This window comes from Heterodontus francisci, chromosome 3 (genome assembly GCF_036365525.1).
Source record: "Heterodontus francisci isolate sHetFra1 chromosome 3, sHetFra1.hap1, whole genome shotgun sequence".
NCBI classification, from domain to species: Eukaryota; Metazoa; Chordata; class Chondrichthyes; order Heterodontiformes; family Heterodontidae; genus Heterodontus; species Heterodontus francisci.
In genome coordinates, this window is record NC_090373.1 from 118,114,728 (window position 1) to 118,141,277 (window position 26,550).

Here is a 26,550-nt window from a genome sequence, read left to right on the forward strand (position 1 = left end):
CAGAACCTTAGTTAGGCCCACTTAGAATATTGCATGCAATTCTGGTCGCCACACTACCAGAAGGACGTGGAGGCTTTGGAGAGGGTACAGAGGAGGCTTACCAGGATGTTGCCTGGTCTGGAGGGAATTAGCTATGAGGAGAGGTTGGAAAAACTTGGATTGTTTACACTGGAACGACGGAGGTGGAGGGGCGACATGATAGAGGTTTACAAAGTTATGAGTGGCATGGACAGAGTGGATAGTCAGAAGCTTTTTCCCAGGGTGGAAGAGTCAGTTACTAGGGGACATAGGTTTCAGGTGCGAGGGGCAACGTTTAGAGGGGATGTGCGAGGCAAGTTTTTTTATTTACAGAGGGTGGTGAGTGCCTGGAACTTGCTGCCAGGGGAGGTGGTGGAAGCATACACGATAGCGACGTTTAAGAGACATCTTGACAAATACATGAATAGGAAGGGAATAGAGGGATATGGGCCCCAGAAGTGCAGAAGGTGTTAGTTTAGACAGGCATCAAGATCGGCGCAGGCTTGGAGGGCCGAATGGCCTGTTCCTGTGCTGTACTGTTCTTTGTTCTATCCATATTTATAAAATTCACACAAGGTACCTTTTCGAAGAAATGCTCCATCTGTGGATTTTGTGGGAATTCCTTCATAGTTGGCCATTGGATTCTTTTTCATTATATCGAATTGACAGTGCTCCACCACGCTGTCCAGTTTTTCATCATCCAACTGTCTTCCAACAAAGTTGCTCATTTTTTGTATTGATGCTCTCAAATCCTGTTGGGCATTGATATAATAATGTTACCTATCCTAGAAGGTTAAGCGTAGCAACAGTTTCTGTCACACTTGACAATGAAATACCTCCCAAATTATTCAATGGTAACCTTGCAAGAGTACTAAATCAGTCCATAATTATTACTAATAATTGGGTAGGTGATGCAACTATTGATGTACTGTCTAATTTCTACATGCTTAACTTGTGTTTTGTCAGAGTTGCACCTGCCAAAGTTCATTGGAAAGTTATTGATTAATCTCCAGACGGCAGGAATTGATAACACTGGGAGAAGAATACTCTGGTCGCTCTGGGAATGACATTATAAATGCATTACAATTTTTTATTTATTCATTTATGGATGTAAGCACCACTGGCAATGCCAGCATTTTATTGCCCATCCCCAATTGCCCTCGAGAAGTTGATGAAGCGTTTATGATTTTACTACACATAAGAATGAAATGATCTTTTCTTTTCAAGTTGGCACTCCTGCTTGGGCCTACACCCAAGATTGCGTATCTGATGTGTCTCAATCTTCGGTTGAATCTTTGGGCCCCGCCGACATCTGGAACAAAGGTAGACAGGGCCCGAAAATTAAAAGGCTGGCCAGCGCGCTGGCTTTCCGACATCAGCTATTTTGGCCAACATGGATTCACTGCCTGGGAAGGCCAATTGCCCCCAAGAGGTGGGTAGGCAATTCGGCTCGTTTGGAGCCTTGTTAAATGTAAGCAATGGAGGCTGACTAGGATTTTCCAGTTGGCCTCCAAGTTTCCCCACATGACAGGGGCTGGAACAATTGCCTGCAGGTGGGCACCCAGCAGCATACTGGGGTGCCAGCACTCCTGACAGGCCTACAGGCCCTCCCTGCCTGAGCGGGGCGACAACCAGAGGCCGCCCTGTAGAGAGGCTCCCAACCACAGTGGTGACTTTTTCTTTTCTTACGTTGTTGGAAATTGGCCGACAGGGTTCCTTCTTGTTGAGGCACCCTCCCAGTTACTTAGCTTGTACTATAGCCAGGTGCTTCTCTGAAGCTGAAAGGCCTCTGATTGGCCCTCCAGCTTCGCGAGTCCTCCCACTGCCTTAACTGGACAGGGAACCTGTCTCCATGCCAATTAAGGGCTCACCCATGTAAAAACTTTGACTTTAATCAGTTTCCCACCAGATGCATGCTCAGGACCTGAGAACAGTCCCGACCCCAGTTTCCTGCCTCCTTGGGGAAAATTCAGCCCCTTGTTTCAGTTCATTAATTCCTAATGCTTGCTTGCAGCCAACAAATCTGTGTGTCAGAGGCATAAACTCATGAAACTACCTGCATAGTAACCACAGAAATTCTTCTCCAATCTTGCTCTTACATTACAGTAGTGACTACACTTCAAAAGTTACTTCATTGGCTGTAAAGCGTTTTGGGACGTCTTGAGGTCACGAAAGGTGCTTTATAAATGCAAGTATTTTCTTTAGGAGAAAAACTGTAATAAAACCATTTGTGCATTTACCTCTTTCAGGATTTTAGTCTTGATTTTGAAAACATGAATGGAGTAACACAAATTATGTTAGTGCAGTGAGGCTGACACTTGCTGAAATGTTCAGTTACAGAAAGTACCACGCTATTCCACACAGTTCAGATATTGCAAACAGAAACATAAAAGTGGTTTATCAACAAGGTTCAAGTTCTGATTACCACCTTAATATTGTATGGACTACTGCAGGTATATACTGGGATCATTGGGTCTAATAGGATCTTTTCTATGTGTGATTGCCACTTGAATCTGCACTATGCCTCTTCCTATGCCTGGGGCCGGGTGCAATGCTCCAGATGTGGTCTCAACAAATTCCTTGAAATTGGGGCCTGTATTCCATTGGTCTTTTGTATGGATTTTTGTACCCGTTCAACATTTTTTGGTGATTTGTGCACATGACATCTAGATCTTTTAGTTTCTAGTCTACCACCATTGAGAAAATATTTTGATATGTCTCTCACAGATTCAAAACCTACCACTTCCCCATACTGAACTCCAATCTGCCATAGGTATTCCCACCCAGTGTATGTCCTTTTGCAATGGCCTCCACCCATCTATACAAATTGCTGTACCTGGTAACTTGGTGTCATCTGCAAACTTGGATATCCAACTCTATTCTTTCAACCAAACCATTAATATGGATGCTGAATAGCTGATAATACAGATCACTAGGGAACACCACTTGTCATACCCCACCCAAGCAGTCTCTTTATTTCTACCTCCCAACCAATTAAAGTCACAAAGTCACCTCTAACTTCTTGTGCTTTCATTATTGCTAACCTGCTGTGTGGAACCTTGTTAAATGTCTTTTAAAAGTCAATAGAGACAGCATCCATTGTCTATCATCCACCATGTTAGTGACCATCTCAAAATATAACTAGATTAGCCATTTAATTGCCCATATGATGACCATGTGTCACATGATGTTTCACTTCAATTCAAAATGTTATTATAAGATTTGCCAGTGTTGAGTTTTTCCATAAGCAAATAGGTGACTCAGGCAATTCCTCATCTATTCACAGATGGCAAAAAAAAATAGATCAGAGTACTTTCCAAATGGTGAAAAGCTCAAAGTAGAGGAGGTCCAAGGAGACTTAGGGGTCCATGTACATAAATTATTAAAATATCATGCACAGGTGCAGAAAAAAAAAATCAAAAAGACCAACAGAATGCTGGCCTTTATATCTAGAGAACTAGAATTAAAAAAAAAGGGCACAGAAGTTAGGCTATGGCTACAGAAAGCCCAAGTTTAGACCGCACCTGGAGTATTGCGTTCAGTTCTGGGCACCATACCATAGGAAATTAAATGATAGCCTTGGAGGGAGTTCAGTGTAGATTTACCAGAATGATACCTGTGATACCTGGAGTCCAAGGATTAAAGTACGAGGAGAGATTACACCACGAGTGTTGTATTTGCTGGAATTTAGAAGGTTAAAGGGTGATTTGATCAAAGTTTTCAAGGTATTAAGTGGAACTGCTGGGATAGACAAAGAAACTATCTCTGCTGGTTGATAATTATAGGACTAGGGGACATAGTCAAAAAATTAAAGCCAGATCACTACTATGGCCACTGGTATTACCATATGACACCTTTAACAAAACAAAACGTCCCAAGGCCCCTCACAGAAGCATTACAAAGCAAAACTTGACACTGAGCCATGCAAGGTGATATTAGGGCAAATGGCCAAAAGCTTGATGAAAGTGAAAGGTTTTAAGGGGTGCCTGAAAGAAGGAAAGAGAGGTAGATAGGTGGAGAGGTTTAGGGAGGGAATTCCAGAGCTTAGGACCAAGGTAGCTGAAGGCACAGCCACCAGTGGTAGAGCGATTAAAATCAGGAATGTTCAAGAGACCAGAATTAGAGGAGTGCAGATATCTTGAAGGGTTGTAGGATTGGAGGAAATGCAGAAATAGGAAAGGGTGAGGACATGGCAAGATTTGAAAACAATGAGAATTTTTTTGAAGTGAAGTTAGGAAACACTTTTAAAATGCAAAGAGTCGTGGAAGTTAGGAACACTCTTCCACAACGGCAGTTGATGCAAGGTCAATTGTTTATTTTAAATCTGAGAGTGATCCAGTTTTGTAATCAAACCATATTAAGGGATATAGCGTAAAGGCGAGTATATGGAGTTAGGTCACAGATCAGCCATGACTTCATTGAATGGCGGAAGAGGCTCAAGGGGCTAAATGACCTCCTCCTGTTCCTGTACATGTACAAAAATGCAAGATTTGCATAATAGCATTACTTTCTTCATCTCCTCATACGTCATGAACAAAAAGTTGAATTCATCCCGGTGAGCATACCAGTCCTTGACGTGGTCAAACCAGCAGCTGAATTCCACTGTAAGAGAAAAAAAAAATGTTATATTTTATTTCAACTGAATTAATAATTATGGACAATTGTGCAAATTAGAACATTAGAACATTACAGCGCAGTACAGGCCCTTCGGCCCTCGATGCTGCGCCGACCTGTGAAACCATAAGTACAGTTTTAGCAATCTATAAGCATTTTGTAAACGAGGATACTGTCCTCAGTTTGTTTTTATAGAAAATGTGATCGTTAATGCATGAACACCTGCACTACTGCAGCTTTCAGTCCCACGCCGAGTAGAAGCATTTTGGCCACACACATTCCTGCAACAACAACCTGTGACAAGCTTGGTCAAAGTGGTAGATTTTAAGAAGTGCCTTATAAGAAGAGGTGGTGATGCAGAGAGGTTTAAGGATGAAATTTCAGAGTTTAGGGCCTGGACACCTGAAGAAAGGGTCCCCATGGTGAGGCAAAGAAAGCAGGAGAAACACAAGACACCAGAATTGTAGGAATGCAGAGTTCTTGGAGTTTTGTAGAGCCAGAGGAGATCACAGAGATTGGGAGGGGTGAGGCCAAAGAAAGATCTGAACTCGAGGACAAGAGTTTTAAAATTGAGGCGTTGTTGGATTGGAAGCCAATGTAGATCAGCGTGCACAGAGATGGTGCGAGTTAGTACATGGGCAGAGGAGCTTTGGATAAACGTAAAGGTTTGTGGAGGGTGGAAGATGGGAGGCAGGCCAGGGAAAAAAAGTCTGGAGGCAACAAAAGCATGGATGAGGATTTCAGCAGCAAAAGGATTGAGACAGGAAGGAAGCAGGCAATATTATGGAAGTAGAAATAGGCTGTCTTTGCAATTGAGAAATTTGGCATCAGAAGCTCAGCTTATGTTCAAGGAGGTTGGAAACAGTCTGTTTCTGCCTGAGATAGTAATCAGGGAGGGGGAGGAGATAATCAGTGGCTAGCAAACAGAGTTAGTGTTTTCAATTTTCCCCAAAGTGTTCATTGGAGAAAATTTCAGCTCATCCAGGACTGGATGTCAGACAAGCAGAGGCAGAGGAGGGGTCAAAAGAGGTGATGTTGGTGAGGCAGAGTTGGCTGTCATCCGTGAATATGTGGAGCCTGTTTTTCTGTTTTCGAATGATATAGTCAAGGGCAGCATGTAGATGAGTCACAGGAATAGACTGAGGATAGATCCTTAGGGGACTCCAGAGGTAATAGTATGGAGGAGGAGAGAGGTCATTGCAGAAGATTCTCTAGCTATGTCTGGACAGCCAAGAGTAGAATAAAGTGAAGGTAGTCTCACGTAGCTGGATTACAGAGGAGAGGCACTGGTGTGGTCAACTTTGCCAAAGGTTTCAGACTGGTTGAGAAGGATGGGGAGGGATAATTTACCATGGTCGGTTACAAAGGGTGTCATTTGTGACTTTGATCAGAGTCATTTTAGTGCTGTGGCAGAAACGTGATTGGATGGGTTCAAACATGGAGTTGCAAGAAATATGGGCGTGGAAATTGGAGGTGACACCACATTCAAGGACTTGAGAGGAAAAAGAAGTTGGAGATGGGGTGGCAGTTTGCAAGGGCAGAGGAGTCAAATTTTTTTTTTTTTTTTTTTGAGGAGATTGCAGATTTGAAAAGGAGAGGGACTGTTTATAATATCAGTTTGGATGGGGGCCAGGAAGGGAAGCTGAGTGGCTGACACTTTTGTGAGTATAGGTTTGAGAGAGCAGAGCTTTCTCTCAAAGAGAAGATGAGCCTGAAGTCGACAGGAGGTGAAATAGGATAGAAACCAAAAGCAAGAGGAGAGCTCCAGGCGAGGACAGGGAACAGCCTTGGGGGCAGTTTAGCTTGGTGTGTAATGAGGAGAGAATTAACAGTCACTAATTGTGGAGTATTTGGATCCCTGTTGATTTTAGTTTCTCTCGAGTAAAGCTGGATTAGACAGTGGGGATAATAGATCCTGGGTGCACAGACCTAATTCAGTGTCCTCTGTGTCAGTCATATCTTTTACTTTTATACAATACACAGATTTTATATTTTTATTGTTAAAAGCAAAAAAATTCTGACAATTTGGGAAGTAGAGAACTAGAACCGGCTGGAGCAAAATAAAGTTTCACTGCAGCTAACGTTAAGGATTCATGCTCTCACTCCTCTGAATTCACTGCCTTCTTACCCTCCCTTAATCTCTCCCTCCCTGTAAACTCTCCGGCCCATATTCACGGCCACCCCCTTGAATTTGCCATCTCACGTGGTCTTGCTACTCCCATTGTATCAATCAGTTAAGGCCATCTCTGATCATTTCCTTGTATCACTTTCCACCCACATCCCCCTTCCAACCCTACTTCCTTCCGTGTCCATCCTTGAAAAAAATCCTCCAATTTACTCTCAACTGCACTTTCAAAATCTCAACTGTCTAGCCTCTGGCCCTCTGTACACCTGACATTTCTGCAGCTATTGATTTGCTCAAGTGCATCCTCACCTCCACCTCTCTAACCCTGACTGCTCTCCCTGATATGACCACATAAAATGCTATTGGACCTTGTTCTCGTCTGCCAAAACTGCTCACTATTCCAGGATCATCCTGGAATGCAAGGATAACCCCCGGCTTATTTTCTCTACTACAAACAGTCTTCATCAACCCCTCTCCTCCACCCTCACCTCCAATATTATGTGTGAGGAGTCTGTGGAATTCTTTGTTACTGAGATTGAGACCATCTGATCTGCTGCTTTGCTCCCTTCTCCTAGCCTACCAGGCCAAACATCCTCTAAAGTTTTCCCCTGCACTCGCATCTTTCTCTAGTTTCTCTCGTCTCCTCTCATGCCCTCTCCAAGATCATCTTGTTCATTAGACCCACCTCCTGATCTAAACGCTGACCACCAACGTCCATTCCTGATTCCCAAGTCAGCTGATGTTAACAGTTCACTGTTCTTCAAAACCACCATCACCCCTCTCCCCAAGAAAACCAGCTTTTGACTCCACCAAACTCTTTCCCTGTCTCAAACCTCTCTGTCCTCTCAAAAGTCTTTGAAAGTGTTGTCGACTCCAAATCCATGACTATTCCAATGCACTGCTGGCTGGCCTCCCCCCACATTCTACACCTGTAAATTTGAGATCATCCAAAACCCTGCAGCCTGCGTCCTTACTTGCTCCAAGCCCCATTCACCCATTACCACTGTACTCGTTGACCTTCACTGGCTCCCGTTTAAGCAGCGCCACAATTTAAAAATTCTCATCCTAGTTTCTAAATCCCTCCATGGCCTGACCCCTCCTTATCTCTAATCATTCTAGCCTTGGAGATATCTGCACTTATCTGATTCTGGCCTCTAGAGCATCCCTGATTTTAACTGCTCCACCATTGGTGGACGTACCTTCATTTGCCTAGGCCCTAAGCTCTACAATTCCCTGCAAAGTCTTTCTTTCCTCCTTTAAGATGCTCCTTAAAACCTACTACTTTGACCATGCTTTTACCATCTGCCTTACTTGCCAAGCCTTATATGACTTGGTCTCAAACTTTGCTTTGGAAAATTTTACTACATTAAAAGGTGCGATACAAATACAAGTTGTTGTTGTTCTTGTTGGGAAGACACAAAACAGATGCTACAGGACCATGTGTGGGAGGATGTAATTTCAATTTTAGAAGCAGACATAGAATTTGTAGTGACATTAAAATGTGACAACAAGATGACCAATAGCAAGATTTTGGAGTGAAGCAAAGACATGAGATTTTTTGTATATTAAAAGTCCATCTCCCAAGGCATTGTACATGGGGAATGACAAGACTATATGTAGTCATCAAGTTAGAGGGCAGCGGATAATTAGACAATGGCATGTAGGTGTAAATCAGTCGCCATTTTAAAGTGAGAATTGTGCTCTTAATTTTATATTGCTGCAATTTCTGTACTTCACATAACCCCTAGTAATCTTGATGGCAGTTTTATACCGGTGGAGTTAAGACTCAGCATAAATGAGGTGGAAGTGACTGATAATGCGTGCATCACCTCCTCATTATCGCTTCAGTTACATAGAAATTAAAATATGGGAACAATTTGGCCCAACTAATCCATGCTAGTATAAAAAGGAAAATAATGCAGATGCTGGAAATTTGAAATGAAAATAGAAAGTGCTGGAAATACTCAGCAGGTCTGGCAACATTTGTGGAGAAAGAAACAGAGTAATGTTTCAGGTCAATAGTCTTTCTGTTTCTCTCTCCACAGATGCTGCCAGACAGGCTGAGCATTTCCAGCACGGTTTTTATTTTAGTCCACGCTGGGGTTTGTCCTTCACACAAGCAGCAGTCGAAATATCAGTTGCCTGTCTTGTTTGAAATGGTGCTGGTTGTCTAAAGTCAAGTTATAGTTCAAGTTTCTGCCCAAACTTATTCGCACAAATATAAAATCTTCCATGGACCAGCACAATGGGTCAGCATAACAGAAGGTAATTGTTTATTTTTTTTCTTTTGCATTAAAAAAATTCACTTATGTATTTAAGACTGGTAACCTGGTGCAGTTTAATTAATACAGTTGAAAATGGGTTTATCACACAAGTATTTTAAGTGTTTATCCTCCACTTGGAACTAGCTTGATTTTAAAATCACAGAAAATGACTTAAAAACTATACTGAATCATTTACTGGTTTCATTGGTATACCCTAGTCATTTTCTTAGTAAAATAAATATGAAAAAACTCTGAAAGTGTGCCCGTTTCCTGCACATGTAAAAAAAAAAACCCAATTGGAAAAGCCTTCTTGAGCAGGTGCAAAAGCAGCACAATCAGCGTAAAAGTGCCATCCTCAATTTCAGCCTACGAACATGGCCAGTTTTGTGGCCAGGGTCAGTTTTCGATGCAATATTTTATCAACCAGCATTAAAGATTGCGGAAATGCATAACTTACATTTACAATTCTGCAATCTTTGGCACAGGTTTGGCCAATTCCCATAGGATTGCGCTGATAAAACCACACAAATTAGCAGAAACTCTCGGCTTGTAACACTGGCAGTGAATTCCAGTCTCAGAACACACTACGTAAAAACAAAAACTTCTTCTGCTCTGTCCTGAAATAATTTAATCTTATAGCTATTTACATGTACCCACCTGAAAGTGGACAGACATTTTAAATCAACCATTACAATATGTTGTGAGGGGAAGTGAAGAGGAAAATAAGACTGGCAAAGAGAGAATTTGAGATTAGAATGGCAGTTAATATAAAAAGTAACCGAAAAATCATCTACCAGCATGTAAATAGTTAGTGGGCCGTAAGAGGCAAGATGGGTCCAATTAGGGACAAAGAGGATGGTATATGTTTAGAGACAGGGCGAGGCTAAAATACTTAATGAGTACCTTGTATCAGTGTTTACTAAGGAAATAATGCTGACAAAATATCAGAAGAAGCAGAAATGGTAAAGGTAATGGATGGGGTGAAAATTGATAGGCAGGATGTACTGGAAAGGCTGGCCATGCTTAGATTGGATAAGTAGCCTGGTCCAGAAGGCTTGCATCCCAGGTTGATAAAGAAAGTGGGGATGGAGATAGAAGAGTTTGCCATAATCTTCCAAACTTCCCTAGATAGTGGGAAGGTGCCAGAGGATTGGAGCAGCAAGTATGACATCCTCATTCAAGAAAGGGTGTAAGAAATTCCTTGTAACTACAGGCCAGTCAGTTTAACATCAGTGATTGATAAGGTGTTAGAAACAAACAATCATGTATTAAAAAAAATTAACAGGCACTTGGAGAGGAATTAAGGAGGGCCAGCACAGTTTTGCAAAAGGAAGATCATGTTTGACTAGTCTAATTGAATTTTTTGATGCAGGAACAAAGAAAGTTGATGAAAGGAAAGCAATGGATGTTGTCTCTTTGAATTTTAAGAATGCATTTGGCAAAGAACCACATAAAAAGCTGGTTAACAAAATAGGTCCTCATGGGATAGGAGGATCAGAGTCAGCTTGGATAGAAAATTAGCTTAAGCACAGAAAACAGTGAGTTACGGTACATGGTTGTTTTTCAGACTGGAGGATGGTGGACAGTTGTGTTCCCCAATAGTCAGTGCTAGGACCATTTTTATTTGTGATATATAAATGACTTGGATATTAGATACAGAGTAGATTTTGCTGAAGATACCAAAGGTGTGGCAGTGAGGATGATACCAATTGGCTACAATAGGACATAGATAGGCTAGCAGAATGGGCAGACAACTGGCAGATAGAATTTAATACAGAGAAGAGCGAGGTGATACATTTTGGCAGAAGGGATAGGGAGAAGCAATAGAACTGTGCCATTTAGTCTATAAAGAGCGTGCAGGGACAGAGGGACCTGGGGGTTCATGTGCATAGAACTTTGAAGCTGGCAGGACATACTGAGAAAGTAGTTTGCAAAGCATGAGATCTTGGCCTTCATAAATAGAGGTATTGAGTACAAAAGCAGGTCAGTTCGGTTGAATCTTTATAAACCTCTGGTTGGACCCCACCTGGAGTATTGCGTCCATTTCTGGTCATCACACTTTAGGAAGGATGTGAGGGTCCTTAAAAGGGTGCAGAGGAGATTTCCAGGGATGAGGGAATTTAACTAAAATGTTAGATTGGAGAAGCTGGGGTTTTTCTCCTTGGAGTAAAGGAGGTGGAGGGAAGATCTGATAGAGGTGTACATTATGACAAGTAGGCAGACAAAGAGCTATCCCATTAGCTGATGGTACAAGGACTAAGGGACTCAGATTTAAAGTTTTGGGCAAGAGATGCAGGGTGGGAATGTGAAGAACAACTTTTTATTTGCTCAGCGAGTGATAATGACCTGAAACTCTCGGCCTACAAGGATGGGGGGGGGGGGGGGGGGGGGGGGATGTGGAGATGATTAATGATTTCAAAATTGTATGGAAACTTGAGGGAAATAGACTTGCAAGGGCTACGGGAAAAGAGCACAGAATTGGGCTAACTGGATTTCTCTAGACTGCCAGCATGGACCTGATGGGCTGAATGGCCTCCATCAGTGCCATTATGACTCTATGACTATGAAATCATGGCTGAAAATCTGGGAGGCACAAAAGTGGCCAGGGACCTGCTATAACAGATTTCAGTTCCGAAGAAGGGTCACTGAACCTAAACGTTAACTCTGCTTCTCTTTCCCCAGAAGCTGCCAGACCTGCTGAGTATTTCCAGCATTTCTTGTTTTTATTTCAGATTTCCAGCATCCGCAGTATTTTGCTTTTATAACAGATTCTCGCCTCTTTTTCTGCACCAACTACCTGAAAAAGCAAGTGGTTGAATGTGGCAAATCCAGGTGGATAATGTAATGATTAAGTCTTTTTTTTTAATGAATGCATAGTAGATCATAGAATTTTACAGCACAGACGGTCATTCAACCTATTGTGCCTGTGGCAGCTCTCAAAGATCTATCCACCTGCTCCCATTCCCCTGCCCTTTCCCATCCCCTTTTAATTTTTTCCTTTACAAATATTTATCCTCTACATGTTTCAAAATTATGAAATCTGCATCAATAACAGTTTCTGTAGTACATTCCAAGGCCAACAACCTTCGCACCACTCACTTGTTCTTTTGGTGATAACTAAATATTTATGTCCTCTATTTATTGAGTCACCAATCACTGGAAATTGTTTTTTCCCCCCAAACTTACCTCATCAAAACATCTCAATTTCAGACACCTTCATCAGCTCTCTAATGAAAAGTGCCCCCTTTTCTCTAGGCCATCCTCATAAATAGAGTATCTAATCGCTGGTCAATCTCTGCCACAGCCTCTATATCTTTCTTAACGTGTGGTGCCATGAACTGAATAGAATATTCTAACCAAGGCCTACCCAATCATTTGTATAGATTCAGCATTACTTCTGTTATCTGCTCCTATGCTCATTCTGAAAACAACAACTCCATATGCCTTTGGTATAGCTTTATTGATATGGTCTCCAACTTCAAAAGACTTTTCTGTATCTGAAGCCCTGTGTCTTTGCTCCTTTCATCTTTAAAATTTTTAGCATTTGATTTAGATATCACCTCCATATCCTTACAAAATGTATCATCTCACATTTTCTGCATAATATTTCATCTGACATTTATTTGCCCAATTTACAAACCAGTCCAAGACCTCCTGAAGTTGCTTACAGTCCACTTCATAGTTAGCTATGCAATGTTTTTCTGTCATCTGCAAATGTTGATATTGTGCTCCCGATACCCAAGATGACAATTTACATATCTAGAGAGAAGCAACAATCTCAATTCAAATAATTGGGAGGCACTACTGTTTACGTCCCTCCATTCCAAAACCACTACTATTTGTTTTCCAACCTTTAACTGCCCTCCTGTCAATTCTTCCTAGCCAGCTCTTTTTATACCATGTACCTTAATTTTATCAATAAGTCTCCAATAAAGCAATGTATCAGATGTCTTTTCAAAATCCATATACACAACATCCATGGCATTTCCTTTATTAATAAATCCACAGTTCTGTCAAAAAACTTAAATTTATCAGAAGCAATTCCCTTTTACAAAAGTATGTTAACTATCCTTCATTACCTCACAAGTTATGATATGTGAGGTGACAGTGACTGCTTGATATCAAGGCAGCTTTTGACCACATATGGCATCAAGGAACCCTAGCAAAACTGGAGTCAATGGGAATCGGGGCAAAACTCTCCAATGGTTGGAGACATACCTAGCACAAAAGATGGTTGTGGTTTCTAGAGGTCAATCATCTCAGTCCAAGGACTTCACTGCAGGAGTCCCTCAGGGCAGTGTCCTAGGCCCAACCATCTTCAGTTGCTTCATCAATGACCTTCCCTCCATCATAAGGTCAGAAGTATGGATGTTCGCTGATGACTGGAGAATGTTCAGCGCCATTCGTGACTCCTTAGATACTGAAGCAGCCCATGTCCATATGCAGCCCAGACCTGGACAACGTCCAGGTTTGGGCTGATAAATGGCAAGTAACATTCGCGCCACATCTCAAACCATCTCAGACAAGAGAGAATCTAACCATCTCCCCTTTATGTTTAATGGCATTACCATTGCTGAATTCCCCACTATAAAGATCCTGGGGGTTACCATTGACAAGAAACTGAACTGGACCAGCCACATAAATGCCGTAGCTACAAGAGCAGGTCAGAGGCTGGGAATTCTACGGTGAGTAACTCACCTCCTGTCGCCTCAATGCTTGTCCACCATAAGGCGTAAGTCAGGAGTGTGATGGAATACTCTCCACTTGCCTGGATGGGTGCAGCTTCAACAACACTGGCACTCTATCCACCACCTTAAACATTCACTCCCTTTACCAGTGACAGCAGTATGTACCATATATAAAGATGTACTGCAGCAACTCACCAAGGCTCCTCCAACATCACCTTCCAAGCCCATGATCTCTGCCATCTAGAAGGACAAGGGCAGCAGATGCATGGGAAAACCACCACCTGAAAGTTTCCCCTCCAAGCCGCACACCATCCTGACTTAGAACTATATCGCCGCCGTACCTTCACTGTCGCTGGGTCAAAATCGTGGAACTCCTGTCCTAACAGCACTGTTGGTGTACCTACACCCCAAGGACTGCAGTGGTTCAAGAAGGCAGCTCACCACCACCTCCTCAAGGGAAATTAGGGATGGGCAATAAAATGCTGGCCAAGACAGCGAAGCCCACATCCCACGAACAAATTTTTTAAAAATCTAGTGTGGCTTACCAATAACCAACATTAGACCGATTAGTCTATAATGGGATTCGGTGGGGATGGGAAGTGAGGGAGCAGGGGGAAATGTTTGGACCAAGGTGAGCAGATGACATGCAGTCCCCACTTTAAAGTCATATATTCTGTCCTTATACTTACACCCTCATTTTAGTATAGTGTGTTCTCTCTTTCCTTTACTCAGCCCGGTTTACAATTTCAAGAAGAATGTAGTATCATCTTGTCTGTTCTCTGTTATACTTTCATCTGCATTATATAGCTTCCTAACGCTCTTCCATTCACATGAATGTGCAATTATAGTGTGAGACATTGACGAGGACTGAAGGACAGCTTGTGGCAGAGTTCCAAAATCCATTGTCACACAATATGGCATGTTCCACTTCAGGTACATGACTCTACTGATCTGATTTTACATCCACCTCTTGCCACTAACAAGTTTTTTGTGGAGACCAAAGCCTTGCAAAATTAGTCCTTCTGCATGGGCTCTTACACTTTTTTTGTGGGGTGTTGACCATGTTAATAATTTTCTAGAAATACCCAGATTTAGATGAATATATCTATTCCTCCCCCAGTTGCTAAAAGACATGTTGTAATAATGATGGTTGGAGTGCAAAAAGAGTCCCATTCAATCAGTCCATTACTACATAAATACAATAAAAAACAAAGACAATACAATGCAGAAGGATGGAGGTCTGATGATCAAACTTGCATCTCAGTTACACAAAATCCATGAAATAATAACCTAAATATTTACCTCTACCATCAATGAATTTTTCTACAAAGTCTGGAAAACTCTTTGGTGATTCATATAGGGCAAGATGTTTATGGAAAAAATAGGAAGAGACCAGTACATCCTTAGGATTTCGTGCAACATAAATAATCTGTATGAAAAGTAACAGTGTGTGAAATGCAATGCAACCAAAAATTATACAAACAAAACAATTTGGCAGAGTGTGCAAATATATTCTGATATTAGAAGTTTCATCAACCCAGTTTTACACCTGTAATTTCATTTCATGTTGGCCCAGATTTTACTGAAGAAAAAAATTCTAAACAATGCATGCTGTTATTAATGCACAGATCAGCTGGTAACCAGTAGTGAGGAAGGGATACCCCGTGAATTGCAAATCGCCACAAATTGCTGGCCGCTTTGTGCCACTCCACTGTTAGCTTCACAAAAACAGCATCTAGCACTTAACCTCTCAAGTTTCATGAAATTGCTGTATTTGCACTTTAATTGACCATCAAACTTGCCACGTAAAGTTAAATCTGGAAATTTACAGTCTTTTTAACGCCATTATATTTGGTAATGACTGCCACCCAAGCTCTCTTGGCCAGAAAGTGAACAATTAAAAGTTGGAAGTCTCATTCTTTCAGGTTGTGAATTGGTATTGGAGATTTCAAAAAACAGTTTTTCTTACTTTTTCTTTGTTGCTTTTTTCTCTCTCTCAATCCAATCTTTCATTCTGTACCGGATTTGACATTGAATTTATCAACTCTAATTCACCCTCTATCTTGATCCTTCCTCTGTTTATTTCTGAATCTTTTAAACTCATTAGTTAAGCAGATACACAGTTTATCCCATTGGTCAAAGTCCTAGACACTTTGTTGCCCTTGCAGCATCATTATCATATCGCACTTCCAGCAACTTTGTGGGCAAAAATTTTTTAAAACAAAACAAACAAATCTAACTAACAAGACGTGCCATGACGTACTCATCTCCAGAAAAATCTGGGCCAAAGTAACTTTCCCATACTGGTAATTATATAATGAAAGAAGATCTTTTGAAACTTGTGATTAAAAACTCTGATTCACTTTTAGCAGTGAGCAGTCAACTTGGCATTTCAAAGAACATTCACGGCCTGAAATTCCATGGCGGTTCCAGTGTTTTAATGCTTTGTGTGCTATGCATAACTTTTAACGATATAGATTTGGACTGATTCCTCAAACTGTACTTTTCAATGAAATTAATTTAAAAAATATAAATTGTTCCAATTTTTATTCTAGCATATTTTGTGAGGACTGACCATCTTCGGTATAATGATGGATTCCATAAGGTTTCATTTTCCAATGTAATATGCCACAAGAATCTATAGTTTTGACATTCCCAAATACATGATTGAATCTATTTATAATTGTGGCTTTCTGATTGGAAGACATACTTTTGTTATTTGCATAGCATTAAATATGCTCACCACCATTAATCTCCCTCACTTCTGGCAGATCAGGGAGGGACGTAGTGCCCCGGATTCCCAACTCCATTTATATTGGTTCAGCAGCATAGTAAGAGCGGATAGTCTAGGTGCACACATACAGAATGGCCATAGAGTATCAAAGGCCACCTTTGGAACTGAAACAACAAAGAGTCACTGCCTTTAGGGTAGTCAGGTATGGCAGATGGGCCCAGGGAACCATTCTGCCAGCTTCCCGAAGTGTGCACCCACTGGACCAGACAGGCACAAAGGTAAGAGATGAATGGGCTGGTTCAGAAAGTCTAGTCTGTACATCTCTTACCCTTTTGAAAGTGAAAGGTAAACAAGAATATGGTGGGAGCGACATCAGGAAAAAAAAGGAATAAAAACAGAAAGTGTTGGAAATACTCAGTAAGTCTGGCAACAGCTGTGGAGAGAGATGTTGAGTTAACATTTCAGGTCAGTGACCTTTCATCAGGACTGATGAAAGGTCACAGAGCTGAAACATTGACCAGGATTTTACTGAACACCCAACGTTAGGTTCCATGGCTAGGGTGGCCGGAAGATCATTCTTGCAGCGGCCCCCCATAGTGCCGGGAGTGGCAGGCCCAATCATAGAAACATAGAAGCAGGAGTAGACCCTTCGGCCCTTCGAGCCTGCACCGCCATTCAATACGATCATGGCTGATCATCCAAACTCTGTTCCCACTTTTTCTCCATATCCCTTGATCCCTTTAGCCCTAAGAACTATATCTAATTCTTTCTTGAATATATTTAATGATTTGGCCTCAACTGCTTTCTGTGGTAGAGAATTCCACAGATTCATCACTCTCTGGGTGAAGAGATCCCTCCTCAGCTCAGTCCTAAATGGCTTACCCCTTTAGCCTTAGACTGTGACCCCTAGTCCTGGACTCCCCCGCCATCGGGAACATCTTTTCTGCATCTAGTCTGCCCAGTCCTGTTAGAATTTTGTAGGTTTCTATGAAATTCCCTCTCATTTTTCTAAACTCTAGCGAATACAAGCTTAATTGACCCAATCTCTCTTCATGCATCAGTCCTGCCATCCCAGGAATTGATCTGGTGAACCTTCGCTGCACTCCCTCCATAGCAAGAACATCCTTCCTCAGATAAGACCAAAACTGCACACAATACTCCAGATGTGGTCTCACCAAGGCCTTGTATAATTTGCTCCTATACTCAAATCCTCTCGCTATGAAGGCCAATATACCATTTGCCTTCTTAACCCAGGTCTCGCTGCACCTCCCCGTTTTCCAATCTATCACCGTTCAGATAATAATCTGCCTTTCTGTTTTTGCCACCAAAGTGGATAAATGTGAGTGGATAACCTCACATTTATCCACATTATACTGCATCTGCCATGTATTTGCCCACTCATTCAACCTGTCCAAATCACACTGGAGCTTCTCTGCATCCTCCTCACAGCTCACACTCCCACCCAGTTTTGGGTCATCTGCAAACTTGGATATATTACATCTAATTCCCTCATCTATATCATGAATATATATTGTGAATAGCTGGGGTCCTAGCACTGATCCCTGCGGTACCCCATTAGTCACTGCCTGACACTTGGAAAAAGACATGCTTATTCCTACTCTTTTTCCTGTCTGCCAACCAGTTCTCTATCCATATCAGTACCTTAACCCCAATCCCACGTGCTTTAATTTTGCACACTAACCTCTTATGTGGGACCTTACCGAAAGCCTTCTGAAAGTCCAAATATGCCACATCCACTGGTGCTTCCTTATCTATTCTACTAGTTACATCCTCAAAAAATTCCAGTAGATTTATCAAGTATGATTTCCCTTTCGTAAACCCATATTGACTTTGTCAAATCCTGTCATTGTTTTCCAAGTGCTCTGCTATTACATCTTTTATAATGGACTCTAGAATTTTCCAACTACTGACGTCAGGCTAACTGGTCTATAATTCCCTGTTTTCTCTCTGCCTCCTTTTTTAAATAGTGGGGTTACATTAGCTACCCTCTAATTTGTTGGAACTGTTCCAGAGTCTATAGAATTTTGAAAAATGACCAGCAATGCATCTACCATCTCTAGAGCCGCTTCCTGATGTACTCTGGGATGTAAATCATCAGGCCCTGGGGATTTATTGGCCTTCAATCCCACCAATTTCCCCAACAGCGTTTCCCTACTAATATTGATTTCATACAGTTCCTCCTTCTCACTGGACCCTATGTTCCCAACATTTCTGGGAGGTAATTTCTGTCCTCCTTTGTGAAGAAAGAACCTATGTATTTAATTGGTCTGCCATTTCTTTGTTCTCCATTATAAATTCCCCCGTTTCTGACTGTAAGGGACCCACATTTTTCTTCACTAATCTTTTTCTCTTCACATATCTATACAAGCATTTACAGTCAGTTTTTATGTTCTCTGCTTACTCTCATACTCTATTTTCCTCTTCTTAATCAGTCCCTTTGTCCTCCTTTCTTGAATTCTAAACTGCTCCCAATCCTCAGGTTTGCTGCTCGTTCTGGCCATTTTATATTCCTCCTCCTTGGATCTAATACTATCCCTAATTTATTTTGTAAGTCACGGTTGAGCCACCCTTCCGGTTTTATTTTTGTGCCAGACAGGATTGAACAATTGTTCTGATTCATCCATGTGCTCTTTAAGTACTAGCCATTGTCTACCCACTGTCAACCCTTTAATTAACGTTCACCAGTCTATCACGGCCAACCCGTGCCTCATACCTTCATAGTTTCCTTTATTTAGATTCAGGACCCTAGTCTCGGAATCAACTCTCACTCTCCATCTTAATGAAGAATTCTATCATGTTATGGTCACTCTTCCCCCAGGAACTCCGCAAAACAATTAACTAATCCTCTTTCATTACACAATCCCCAGTCTAGGATGGCCTGTTGTCTAGTTGGTTCCTCAACGTATTGGTCCAAAAAAACCATCACGTACACACTCCAGGAATTCCTCCTCTACAGTATTATTGCTAATATGGTTTGCACAATCTGTATGTAGATTAAAGTCACCCATAACTACAGTTGCACCCTTATTGCATGCGTCTTTAATTTCCTGTTTAATGGCATTCTCTACATCACCACTGCTGTTCGGGGATCTACATACAACCCCAAACGTTTTCTGCCCCTTGGTGTTTCTTAGTTCTACCCATACAGATTCCACATCAGGATTCTCTGAGCCAATATCCTTCCTCACTATTGTATTGATTTCCTCTTTTGCTAACAACACTACTCCACCTCCCTTTCCTTTTTGCCCGTCCTTCCCAAATATTGAATAGGGGTAGCAGCAAGGCTTCATGGCAGTCCCCCGCCGCTGGACAACAGGACCCGGCTTGACATATTTAAATGAAGGCAATGAATAAATTTAAATAACATTCACAGCAATCTTACCTTCTTCCCGCAATCCTCTGAGCAGCAACCGGCATTCACATGCCTACACTTCCGTGTCCAGGGAAAGTAGGCGCCACCGTGGTGGGGAAGGGAGGGATCCTTATGGGGCTGGATTTTATGTTGGGTGGATGGGAGCAGGCCATGGATGTAAAAGTCAGTAGCGAACCCACTTCCACCTAGCCTGGGGATCTGTCCCGCATTTTACGGGTCCCCAGGCTTTAAGTGTTCCAATGCGGGACTTCCACAAGCTTGAGGGATGAAGTCCCGCCTCATTGAATTGCTAGTCAATCAGCAGGCCGGCAGCTCTTCATCCCATCAGCACCACCAGGAGCTGTGGCCACTGCTGGGACTGCAACTCAGCCGAATACATGGAGCCAGGAGTCCAGGTAAGTTTGGGTTGCCTTGCTGGGGGTAAATCGGTCAGGCCCCAGTGAAGCAAGTGTAATCATTTAGGTGGGGGGGGGGGGGGCGGGGGAGAAGGGGGCCTCTTGGGTCCTGGGGGTGGTTGGGGAAATGGGGGCTGCCCTCAATTGGGCTCCTTGTGTCCGATTGTCAGGGTCCACCCCGGGGCACTCAGAGGCTGCCAGCTTTTACCGGGCAGCCTTTCCTTTAAACGAGCCAGCAGGGCTGACTGCCCTATAAAAGTGGCGCCAGTGGCTGAACACAGGCAGCTGACAACATTGCCAGCGTCGCAGTGCCCATCCCCTCCACGTGATGGGAGGGAAGGGGGGACAGCCCGACCAGCTCATTATCCTGGACCGCCATAAAGAAGATTGTAGCAGCATGGCAGTGCGCAGCCCGCATGTGTGGGCCGCCATTTTATTCATCCGTCGCCGCTCCCGGTGACAGAAGAAAATCCAGCCCATTAACTCTGTTTCTCTCTCCACAGATGCTGCCTGACCTGCTGAGTATTTCCAGCACTTTGTTTTAATTTCAGATTTCCAGCATCTGCAGTATTTTGCTTTTATATCAGAAAGGGGCAGAAATAGTCAAAGGCTCAGAAACAGAGAGGTGACAGTGGGGAGCATTGACTTAAGGGTGGTGGGGAGATGAACAGCACTGCAAGCCCCATCTAAACTGGAACCAGAGCTGGGATACTCAGAGGCAAATATTATGTGCAGTTAGGAACCACTAGGGTAAATTTTGTGAAGTGTCTTGTTGTCTATATCTATTGTTATTTCTAGGCACATCCTGTAATGCATTCATGAAAAATGCTTTTAACGTCAATACAAAAATAGCATTGGAAAGCTTAGTTACTTCATTCAACAAATGATAGAGAAAAAGTTCTTACTTTTCCCTTCTTTTCCTTCAGTGCTTTTGGAACTAAGTGGTAGGGCAAATGTGTGACACTCAGGCGAGGAGATGGGCGTGCTGGAAAATTTGAGTTTGGCAGCTCAATCCAAGGAACGCGGTCCATTGCTGGTTTGCTTTGTACGGGGGTTGGGTCACCACCAGAATAAATTAAGCTGATTATTTGCTGCATCCATATAGTACCTGGTGTGTGATAGGAAAATAGTAATCAGAAAAAAGTTAAAGTCAGATCCCTATCATATGACTCCTATAACCATTCACCACATGGAGGGAAATGCTACAGAACACAATGGGACCAGGTTTAACTTGGCCAAATCGGCATTAATGAGGTGATAAAGGCTCAAAATAAGATCAGTAGACTAACTGTCCCGTTTATGTCGATGCTCCAGCTGCTGCCATTTTTAACGGGACCCACTGACAGGTGGCTGAAGCACCCATCTGTTTCCGGTGATAGCCTTTTTTTTTTTAAATGGAATATCAGGGTTCCAGGGTCCCATGATATACATACGACCTCAATTACCATTTTGGGCAATAACAGTGTATGATGTGTGTTTCAACCACTTTACTGGCAGTACAGCAAAAAGGTAAATTTTAAAATTATTTGCGTCAACCTCGTTGTAATGCAACAGTTCCTGATTTCATGAGATTACATCACACTTCAAGTCAATGAACAAAAGGACTACAAAAATAGAACTAACCCCACAACCTGAACATTATTGTAAATCCATATTTGTAAGGACAGCACAGAAGTAAATGACTGGGGAAATGACTGCAGCGGTTCAGGAAGGCAGCTCACCACCACCTTCTCAAGAGCAATTAGGGATGGGCAATAAATACTGTCCTAGCCAGCGACACCCACATCCCATGAATGAAGAAAAAAATGAAACAGAGAAGGAGGAGTCACAGTGGGAAAATCTATGGGCACTTTAGCCTCGGTTTTTTTACTCAGGCAATTATCCAAATGGGGAAATGACAAAATGTTTTGTGCTTGCCGACGAAGAAGTTGGTATCAGTGTTACCGTTCACTTATCCAGTTACTATTAAAAAAAGTTTTGTAGTTTATAGCCTGTGCTACAGTCGATTGGAATGTTCATTCTACTGCTTTCGAACATCAAGGAACATAGGAAGAGAACATCTCCAGAGTGGAAGATATATGGTGGCAAAAATGACAAAGGATGATCCGTTGTACGTGGAGGCCAATGGGCTGGAAGGTAAAGACAAGGGAAACCCTATCATGATTCTGGGAGGGAAGGCAGAAGTGTGGGAAATGGAACAGATATGGTCAAGGGCCCTGTCAACTACAGTGAAGAGGAATTCTTGGTTTAAAAATGGAAGCTGTACTGGAAGAACTGATATGAAAGAAGGCATCGTTAGAATAGATGCGATGGAGACAGAGAAACTGGAAGAATGGAATAGAGTCCTTACAGGAAGTGGGATGGGAGGAAGTGTAGCCAAGGTAGCAGTGGGAGTCAGTGTACTTATAGTGGATACTGGTCAACAGCCTGTCCTCTGAAATGGAGACAGAGAAGTTGAGGAAAGGAAGGGAAGATTTAGAGGTGGATCATGTGAAGGTGAGGGTAGGGTGGAAAATTGATACAATTTTCCAGTTTGGGTTGAGAGCAGGAAACAACATTCAGTCATCAATATACTGGAAAAAGAGGTGAGGGAGTGTTTGGAGTTAAGAGAGAAGTTGTTCAATGTGACAAACTCAGCCAGGCGGAGAAGGATGGTGGTGGATAGAGACTGGTTGGACCTCTACTCAGGAAAGCAGAGAGCTCTCAGACTACCTTGGTGGGGGATGAAGGTGTAGAGGAATTGGACATCCATGGTGAATAGGAGCGAGTTAGGGCCAGGAAACTGGAAACTATCAAAGTGACGGAGGGTGTCCGAAGAGTTGTGCATGTAGATGGAAAGACAGGAAAAGGGGAGGAAAAAAAAAGAGCGGAAATAAGAAATCATTTCAGTGGGGCAAGAGCAAGCTAAAATGATGGGTCCACCAGGGCAGTCCTATTTGAGGATCTTGGGAAAGTGGCGGAAGCAGGCCGTGTGTGTTTGGGGGGCGCAGGGGAGGGGTGGGGGAGGTCTCCAAAGGAGATAAAGGTCAATGAGAGTCTTGGAAATGATTGATTGATGTTTGTTGGTGGGATTATAGTCCTGGGGGAGTAAGGAGGAGGTGCCAGAGAATTGGCATCCAGCATCTGCTAGGTAGGTCAGTTTGCCAAACAACAGTGCCATTCTTGTCAGCAGGTTTAACGACATTAGGGTTGGACCTGAGAGAACGAGTGCTGCAAGCTCAAAGGGAGATAGGTCAAGGTGAATGAGGGAAGCAGAAAAATTGAGATGGCCAATGTTTCACTGGCAGTTCTAATGAACATAAGAAATAGGAGCAAGAGTAGGCCATTCAGTCCTTTGAGCCCACTCCGCCATTCAACAAGATCATGGCTGACCATCTACTTCAACGCCATTTTCCTGCACTATCCTCGTAACCCTTGATGTTTTTGATATGTAGAAATCTATCGATGTCAGTATCAAACATACTCATCTCAGGGTCAAATATGGCACCAAAGTTGTGAACAGTCTCATTCAGTCTCAGACAGTTAGGAGAGGGATGGAGTCAGTAGTTAATGAATGGAGTTTGGAGACTGAAAATAGCTTCAAACTTCCCAATATTTAACTGGAGGAAATTTCTGCTTATTCAATACTGGACGTCTGATAATGAGTCTGATAATTTAGCAACAATGCAGGGGTTGAGAGAGGTGGTGGTGAGGTAGAGCTGGGTGTCATTAGCATACAAGTGAAAACTAAAGCTGTGCTTTCAGATGATGTCAGCAAGGGGCAGCATGTAAAGGAGAAATAGGATTGCACCACACTAGAGGCATCGGTGAGAAGAGAAGCCATTGCAAGTGATATGCTGGCTATGACTAGATACATAAGTATGGGACCAGAGGAGTGCAGTCCCACCCAGCTGAGCGACAGTGGACAGGTGATGGAGGAGGCTAGTGTGGTCACCTGTGTCAAAGGCTGCAGACAGGTCAAGATGGATGAGGAGGAATAATTTGTCACAGACACATAGGATGTCATAGAGGTGATAGCGGCATGTTTAAAAACGAGAGACAGAACAGTTAACAATATCAGCGAACATGGGGACCAGAAAGGGAAGTTGGGTGATCAGCAGCTTAGAGGGAATAGGTTCAAAGGAACAGGTGGTGAATCTCATGGACAATCATTCTGCTTTCCATCTAGGAGCAAGTGTCCTATGAAAGTTACAATAGCATAGTAATTATGTTACGAGGTTAGTCATCTAGACAGCTGGGCTTATAATGTAGTGCGCATGATTTCAAATCCCACAGCAGTTTGGGAATTTACTTTAATAATTTAAATAAATCTGAAATACAAAACTATCAGCAATGATGACTATGAAACCAATGGGTTGGCATAAAAATCCATCAGGTTCACTTAGGCCTTTAGGGAAGGAGACTTGCTAGTTTGGCCTATGTGTGACTTCAGACCCACCATCATGAAGATTGTTTAATAGCGCTCCTGTGAAGTGTCTTGGGACGTTTTATTCCATTAAAATGATGTTGTATTGGCTTGTTAAAGTGACGCTTGGTCTATATCACAGTTTAAGTCATAGAGTCAGTTAGAGTTTTACAGCACAGAAACAAGCCCTTCGGCCCAACGCATTTGCACCAACCATCAAGCACCCACACAATCTAATCCCATTTTCCAGCACTTGGCCCGTAGCCTTGTATGTGATGGCGTTTCAAGTGCTCATCTAAATACTTAAATATTGTGAGCGAATTTAGTTATTTTTAGGTTACAAAAAGCAGTAGAAATTAGATTTAATTTCACTGGAAACTATATCCCATTAATTCAGCATATTACATGGTACAATAAAGAGCTTTTTGGTTTACAGTTGACCTCATCACACCATAGAGGTGCTTACAGAATTACATAGAATTTACAACACAGAAACAGGTCATTCAGCCCAACTGGCCCACAAGCCTCCTCCCATCTTCATCTTCACCCAGCCTTATCAGCATTACTTTCTATTTCTTTCTCCCTCATTTTTAATCAAACTTCCTCATAAATGCAACTACACTATTGGCCTCAACTTTTCCTGGTGTAGCAAATTTCACATTCTAAATAATCTTTAGGTAAAGAAGTTTCTTCTGAATTCCCCAAGTGATTATCTTATATTTACAACACTTGGTTTGTTCTTTTATCATTTAAGGTGAATGGCAAAAAATCAATAGGAGACATGAGGAAAAATGTTTTTACAGAGTGAGTGGTTAGGATCTGGAATACACTGTCTGACAGTGTGGCGGAAGCAGATTTAATCATGACTTTCAAACAGGAACTGGATAATTACCTGAAGAGAAAAATTTGCAGGGCTACGGGGAAAAGGCAGAGGAGTGGGACTGAGTTGCTGTTGCAGAGAGCTGGCATAGCCACAATGGGCCAAATGGCCTCCTGTGTTATAACCATTCTATAATTTTATGATCCTAGTAGTCTATAATTCTAGTTCTAGTTTCCCCCACAAGGAGTAACATCTTCTCTACATCTATCCTATCGACCCCCTTCATAACTTTGAAGACCTCTATTAGGTCACCCATTAGTCTGCTTTCCAATGATCAGAGAAATGCACATGGGGTATACACAAAACTCTCAGTATACAGTTCACCCTAGGTCACACAATCATTCAACTAGATATTGGACAGTAAAAGGTAAACTTAATTGTCGGGGCAGGGGATCAGCTTACTGGGGAAGCCAATTACACTAAATCTCAGGACATCAAATGCAGACACACTGTTTTAAACATGCGGTCCCAGTGCTAAATACAGCAGCCTCCTGGGAAGGTGGTGGCTTAAAATCAAATACTTCGCTTCTGGTCAGTGGCAGGCTACAGTGATGTTAAAGAAGAGCAATACCAACAGTAATCTCTCAAGTCTTTACGTACTTTCAGAAACTAGCAAGTTTCTTACCAGATTTAGGATATGTCACAATGAAGACATCTGTGTCCTTTATTTCAAAATGTTCCAGTTGTTCTAAATGTTCTTTTGTGTAGATAATGGAAACAAAGTTACAGCCTTTGTACTGAAAGTAGTGTTCGTTAGTTGTGGACATTCTTGCAATGTTGAGAACCTAAAAAAAAAAAGAGACAAACATCAATAATCTTCACCCAATTGTTAGGTTTTTAATATGAAGGGAAAAAAATAAACACATTGGCCAATATAGATTATACTTAAAATATGTGCATTGTTCCCCAATAGAATGCTACCAGAGAGTAAAATTTTGCCATTGATTGTCCCCAGTCTCAGGTTTAACCAGACTGTTCCCAACCTCTGCTTCCTAATTGACTCAAGCTGAACTCTGATCCTATATCCTTACCA

At 42.3% G+C, this 26,550-nt stretch overlaps 1 protein-coding gene across 1 annotated transcript in view; it reads right to left on the bottom strand.

Annotated features, from left to right (window-relative positions):
- The window catches only part of LOC137360073 (amine sulfotransferase-like), a 33,791-nt gene extending 7,507 nt beyond the window's left edge, over positions 1–26,284 (bottom strand). The window contains exons 1-5 of the mRNA XM_068025671.1: positions 26,143–26,284; positions 21,138–21,340; positions 15,012–15,138; positions 4,526–4,620; positions 599–770 (exon numbers count right to left, since the gene is read on the bottom strand). Coding sequence (XP_067881772.1) covers positions 599–770; positions 4,526–4,620; positions 15,012–15,138; positions 21,138–21,340; positions 26,143–26,284 — 739 coding nt within the window. The remainder of the gene's footprint in view (positions 1–598; positions 771–4,525; positions 4,621–15,011; positions 15,139–21,137; positions 21,341–26,142) is intronic.
- Positions 26,285–26,550: the final 266 nt, after the last annotated feature.